General features: G+C 50.8%; 1 protein-coding gene across 1 annotated transcript in view; it reads right to left on the bottom strand.

The window, feature by feature from the left end:
- Window positions 1–7,001, bottom strand: part of NLRC3 (NLR family CARD domain containing 3) — a 66,701-nt gene that overhangs the window by 52,942 nt on the left and 6,758 nt on the right. The window contains exon 2 of the mRNA XM_019507565.1: window positions 4,789–5,049. Coding sequence (XP_019363110.1) covers window positions 4,789–5,049 — 261 coding nt within the window. The remainder of the gene's footprint in view (window positions 1–4,788; window positions 5,050–7,001) is intronic.

The raw sequence follows: 7,001 nt of genomic DNA, 5'->3' as shown, positions 1-7,001 counted from the left end.
GAGAGGCTGAGAGCCATGGGGCTCTTCAGCCTGGAAAAGCGCAGGCTCAGGGGTGATCTGGTGGCCACCTATAAGTTTATCAGGAGTGCTCATCAGGATCTGGAGGAATGTCTGTTCACCAGTTCCATTCACTCTACTAAGCGATGGCACTGGCTCTGGAGATCTTGATGGTGTTATCTCTAGGAGGAGCTGGTTAAATATCATTTATAGGCAGAGCGTGCCTCAGGGAAAATGGTGCCCTGGATGAACTTGTATTTTGGTACCCCCCACCCCCTCCTCCACTACCCCTTCCAAGTCACCAGTGCTGCTGCCCTGTCACAGAGAGGCTCCATCTGACAAGCCAGGGAACTAGACAGGGCACCTGCAGCACCACCAGTAACACCAGGAACCACAACCAGCAGCAGCATGACATTCTTCACTCCAAATTCAGTTGCCAGCGTGAGCCTTCCAGTGCCAGAGGAAGAGCTGGATCTGGAAGCAGGGGACCTGCGTGCCATAGCCAAGGAAATTCTGGGGAAGGAGGGGGAATCTGAGTTTCTGCTCCACACCCCTCAAAGTTCCCTAGAGGCAGGTCTCCTTCTCCAGAAGGCACTGCAGAGGAGGTTGTGGGGTCAGGTGGCTCAGCTCTTCCTCCTGTTGTGCCTCTGCCTGCTGAGGAGGGGGATAAGGCAGGATCCCCACCCGCAACCCAGAAGCGGGTGGGTAGTATAGTGTGGGATCATTTTGAGGTGGCAAATGATCCCAGGTATGCTACCTGCCAGCAGTGCCGAAAGTAGATCAGCCAGGGCAAGGACTAGAAACATTTCACCACCACAGTGATGCTGCTGCATCTCAGGAGGCAGCACACCCTTGCCCTTGTTCCTTCTCAGCCTGGCATTAGTGGGAGCATGCCCAAAAAGAAGCCCCCCTCTTGCTCCAAAGCCCCCATTTCCAAGAAGCAGTAGGCCACCCTAGACCAGTAGGGGAAAGGTGCGGACAAAGGGTCCCAAGGCGCATTCCCAAGGCGAGCGAGGCCACCCAGAGCACCGGGGAGATGTTTGCTGGATGGCCAGCCCTTCTCCTTCGTTGAGTGTCCAGGGTTCAGGTGGCTCATGGCACTCGCGGCCCCATCCTACCAAGTGCCTGCACACATCATCTTTAGCAGGACAGTGGTGCTTCATGCAGGGTGTACTTGAGGGAGAAGCTGCAGAAGGCAGGGCCACAGGTAGCTTTACACTTCACCTGAGACATCTGGAGCAGCAGAGAGGTAGGCATATTATGCCTACCTCTCCCTCACAGAGCACTGGTGCAATCAGTCAGGGTGTCAGTGGGCTTGGAGGTGATGGATGAGTCCCACACAGCAAGGGAGATCATGGTGGCCATGAACCGCATAGGGCAGGCTGAGCTCACCCATGGCTTCATGGTCTCTGACAATGGGACCAACATGGTCAAGGTCATGCAAAACTTTGTTGGCAATTGCTGTGTGGCACATAAGTTCCACCTCATAGTCAGGGATGTCTTGGAGGGGGGAAGGGCTGCCAGTGATGGTGCCAGCACCACCAGCACACTCATTTCTAAATGCAGGAAGGTGGCAGGCTACTTCCACCCGAGCATCGAGTGGGGGCAAGATGCTGTGGGACAAACAGGCAGAGCTGAACATCCCACAGCACAAAATTATGCAGGATGTGGAGACTCAGTGGAACTCCACATATTTAATGCTCGAAAGGCTGGTTGAGCAACAGAAGGCCATCCATGAGATGGCCTTGCTCAGGGAGATTCAGATCAGCAGCCCCCTTAACACAGCTGAGTGGGACACCATCTCCCAGATCTTGGTAGTCCTCAAGCCATTCCTCAAGGCCACCGAAAGCCTCATTGATGGCAATGCCCTCCTTAGCCAGGTGATCCCCACAGTGACGGAGCTTGAGAATCAAATGGAGAGGTTCCAGGGGATCAATGTTCCTGGCTAGAGCAAGCCACTTTCACCAGAGTTGCAGGCACTGGTGAAGCAGCTGAAGAAGGGCATCAAAAACCAGCGGGATTCATTGCAGTCCAGTACAGTCTATGTGCTGGCAGGCATGTGCAACCTGGGGGTGAAGGGGAACATTTGCAGCAGCAAAACCCTCAATCACTGGACAGAGGTGCTGGTGAATGGAGTCAGGGAGGCAGAAGGGCAGAGGTGGGGGGACATGGAAGAGGGGGATCCACTGTCCCTTGCCAGCACTCCAACCACCAGACAATCTCCTCCACCACAGCTGCTGCCAATGTGGGCCAGAGCATGGCTTCAATGTTGGGGACCAGAGGCACCAGACCCCATCATCTGGCAGGTAGCATGGAGGCCTTGGTGGCTACCTATCTCACTGAGGATGTGGAGCTGCTGCAGTGCGACCCCTTGGACTATTGGGCAACCCACAGCCAGATGTGGCAGGGTCTGGACACGGTTGCCCGGGAACACCTGTCCTGTCCACCAACCAGAGTTCCAAGCGAGAGTGCCCAGCATTGCTGGGGATGTTGTGACACCCCACCGCATCTGCTTGGATCCTGGTTTGGTGGCGCAGCTGGTGTTCCAGAGGTGAACCTCTGGCTCCTGGGGTTCCCCAAGCTCCACATGCAAGCTGAGTGCTACCCTCCTCACTCTGCACCTATTTCCTTTCTTTAGTTGCTTTCACAACCATTTAATGCCCTGCTCTCAGAGCTGAAGTTGGCAGTTTAGTTTTTCACCAGCCAGCAGGGGAAGAACATCTCCCTGCTGAGCTCCTGTGCCAGGATGAACTTGGAGGTTTAGGCTGAGGCTACGGGGAAGGAGGACTGCCTTTATTGCCTGCATACCAGCCTCTGGCTTCCTTACTCTTCATTCCATCCAGAAAGAGTACACATCAACTGCAGAAGCTTCCTCCGCCTGATGAAGGGTTTTTAAACCCAAAAACTTGCCAAGATAAATTTCTCCAACCACTTAGTTGGTCTAATAAAAGATATCACATCTACTCAAAGAACCTTTCCTGCCTGTTCCTTAGACTAACATGGCTACAACCAGAAACCCAGTTAACACACACAAGTGACACAAGTTTTGCTTTCAACAGTTTGAGGTGCACTTTTACAGAAGCCCCTGCACATATCTCCTTGAAACCTGACAGGCTTCATGCCCTCAGGAGGGGCTACCATCCCTGCTGTTTTCATCCAAATCTGCAAAACAATGACAAAGTTATAGGTATTTTAGTGATTCCCCATTATACCCTGGCCAAATGACCGAATCAGCTGATTTGGCAGGCGAATCGAATCAGGATGGTGACTTGAATCACCCAATAGAATCACTGTCCCCCTGAATCAGCCAAATCCAAATTGAATACTTGCTGCTTCATGTAGGCCTACTATCCACGTCCAAATTGGTTCAAGTTTTGCAGGTTAGACTAAACTGCAAAGATTGAATCAATTCAGGCTCAGGCTTTTTGAATTCCTGTCCCTGGATTCAGAGCACAGTCACCATCAGACACATAACACGATCAGAATGGGCCCTCCCTCCAAGAATGGTTAAATAATATCTTTTCCCTAACAACCAAGGCTGCCAACTCCAAGAAGACGAATTCCTTCTGCCTTGTGCATTGCTATCAACATAGCTGCTAGGGTACTTGATGGTCTGTGGGACAGAATAAGATAACACCTTGTTCTCTGTAGCCATATTGGTTCAGTGTTGCTAACACTTGTTTTAGTAAAAGAAGCAACTATAATAATCATAATTAGTCATGTAGTGTGATATAGTCCTGATCATCTCAAAGGATCATACACTGCTTTAAAAACATAAGGAATCAGTATGCAGACTCTCAGGATGCACTTGCTTAGAAATGAAATCCAGCTATTTCTTAAGGAAAACACAACCAAAATTGAAGAGTGCACTGCAAAACCATTCAGCAGGTAAGGGTGGAGGTGAAGATGATGGAGCTGTCACTGAAGGGGGCTGCCGAGGAGGCAGAGTAATGGAATTGCTCAGTTTGGAATCTGGGGACTTCGTGGTTAAAGTACCAAGACTCCAGGCCACGTAGGGACCAGATATGCTAATTAAAGTGTTTTGGCTGACAGTCCACTGAGGCTTTCCTACATATTCCTCATAACTGTGGAACCATAAGCTGCCAGAAATAGTCTTCTCCATGCAATACAGAGATGACAGTGTCACTGTCAAAGAAAAGTAATTGCATGAATCAACAATGATTCTTTTTTCATGCAAATATCCCCAGCAATTAACAAGGGTGGGAAATACCAAAAATGCTGTCCTTTCTCAGGTTCCTCCGAAGACAGCACAGCCCAAAGTTTTATCTCAATCCTGCCAGCTGTTCCAACTGCTCTCAACAAGCTAAAAACACTCTGTTCTGCCAGCTAGCAGCGGGGAGGTTTCATCTCACTGGAGGAAGTGGCCAGTCGGGTTACGCCCAAGTCTGGTGCAGGTCTTCCTCCTCATGAGGCTCAAGTTACCTTGGCATGGCTCTGAGTTAGTGCAGAAGCACATGGTACCTCAAAGCAGTGGCACTGCAGAATGAGGGGTAGTTTCCTTCATTGGCTACATCTCTGACAATCAGAGCAATCCTGTGGCTGCATTTTGGCAGCAGTGAACTAATTATTTCTGCCATTTCTTAATAGAATGAAGTCAGACTTTGAGGCCTGACTATTTTTTGTCAGTCCTTACTTAGGCAAAGTAACCAACTGTAACCTGGATCAATGCACACACACTACAGACATTCCTATGCTAGTGCATGGTATCAATACACACCCATCTGCAGACTCCTGTGATCCACTGCCCAAAGAGAGAACAGCATTACCTACCATAGACAGTGATACGGAGATAGAGCTGGGAATTATTTTTCTCTATGAAGTTCTGTAGATACTGAGAAGCAGAGCTGCCCTTCCCGGCCAAAAGATCCATCACGGCCTTCACCTGCTCCGATACGGTGCCCACCTGCTGCACCTGACCTGCTTCCTCAGCTGTGAGGACATCCAGCTTCCTCATGTAGCAGATAATCTCCTCCAAGAACTGTGCTGAGATGGACCTCACCAACTGTTTCCGATAGCGGTTGATCCAAACACCTGGGAGGATGGGAGGGAACTGATGAGTGTGAGGAGTCATTGACTATATCTGGATCTCTTATGTGCTGAAGCTGTGACAAGACAAGGCAGTCAGAGTCCTTTGGAGGTCACATTGTAACACCACTGTGACTGGGAAGCTGTATTGTATAAGCTGCTTGATCAAGGTAGAGACTGTAGAGACCCACAGTGTGATAGTAAAAAGGATACACAGTCCAGAACACACACATAAAAAAAGAAATAACTAGTGGTTCAAAAGTACAATAGGCTTGTCCTGACAATGTTTCACTCTGAAGCCAGAATAGCACCAGTAAGAGGACCCAGGAACCATTTGAATTGGCTAAGTAACTTTTTCCCAATTATTTTTTCAATTCTCGCTTTGTCATTTCTGCTTTGTGCATTAGAAACAAAGAGATAAATTGCATTATGGGTAATAAAATCCCTTTTTGAATGAGAAAAATGGCTTAGAGGAATATGGAAGAAATCCATATTCTACCCATCTCGGTGGTATAAATCAGTTTGGTCCAAAATGGGATTTCACCAAAAACTTACATCAAACTTAGAACACTTCTGGGCAAGTCAGCAGGCCAGGAGTGGGCCAAAAACCAAAATACCACAAAAACATCACTGTGGGACAATGTCATTGCCAGCGGAAGAGTGGAGTGACTAATTTCTTACAAGAAATTATCAACTGCCTAAGATATCCAGCTCAGCTGAAAAGACTCCAGTCAACTTCAAGTAAGCCTTCCAATCTCAACACAACCTCCCAATGCTCAGAAGCTCTTTCTTCACGGTTTCAGAACGCTCATTTTGAATGACTGGACAAGCTGGACAGTCACTGAGTTCACATGCTGCCTGGAGCTATTCTGAACATCCCCGTCACACGTAAGCTGGAAGTGGTAGAATAGAACATGGCATGCAGTTGCTTTAGCAGAGAAGAAAGGACTTTTAAACCAGAAACAGTGTAGGCATTAGGGCTATGCAAAGCTTTGGTAGCCAGTTCAATCTGGGGGAGATTTGGCTCAATTTGGAAGCCGAATCTCCAAATCCAAATCGAACTGGGAGACCAATTAAAAGGTCCAAATAGAATTGGAAGCCTCTGAATGAATTCAGAAAAGATTTGGCACCGATTCTGAGATTCAGCCATCGACTAAACAGGCAGCAATCCTCACCATGCTGGACACAGCTGCTGCCAGCTGGTAAGTCTGTTGTGGTGGGCAGAGGGGGGAGGGAATGCCCCCACAGCAAGGGAGGGATTGGGGCTGGGGCTGGGGCTGAGACAAGCTGCCCCACTGGGGTGGGGGGCCGCAGGACTTGGGGAGGGGGGATCCCGCCACTGTGCGCTGCCATGTGCCACCAGTCCAGGATGGCATTGGAGAGGGCATGTGCCCCCAGATCTGCACAGGGCAGGCTGGGCTGGGCTGCACTCTGGGAGGCTAGTCCCAGCCACTCCCCACCAGACTGAGCTCCACGGGATGGGCAGAGCCAGGGCTGTGCTCCAGGCAGCTGCAGAGCACAGTGGAGCGGGGGCTGTGAGGGGCTGCAGCCACCCTGAAATTCCCCATAGCCCCTGCCGCCAGCCCCTCCCTGATCTGGGTGCATGTGCCTGCTGCCATGCCCTGCCACTGCTTGCCCAGCTGGGGCAGAGCCAGGGCTTGTCCGGGAGGTGCAGGGAAGTTAGGCGAGTTGTGAGAGGGCATATCCCTCACTTTCAGCGCCTTCTGCCACACTTACAGAGTACAACCCGGCCCAGCCTGCCCCGCACAGATCCGGGGCCACACACCCACTCCCATACCCTCCTGCACCAGCAGTGCATGGCGGTGCACAGTGGCACAAGCCCCGCTTCCCGAGTCCTGTGCCCCGCCTCCTTCCCTGCCCCAGCTGGGCAGCTTGTCCCAGCCCCAGCCCCAACCCCAGCCCCAATCACTCCCTCGCTGTGGGGGCATTGATCTGCA

This window comes from Gavialis gangeticus, unplaced genomic scaffold (assembly GCF_001723915.1).
Source record: "Gavialis gangeticus isolate Ggan-Ray unplaced genomic scaffold, GavGan_comp1, whole genome shotgun sequence".
NCBI lineage: Eukaryota > Metazoa > Chordata > Crocodylia > Gavialidae > Gavialis > Gavialis gangeticus.
This window is presented reverse-complemented; position numbering and strand designations above follow the sequence as displayed.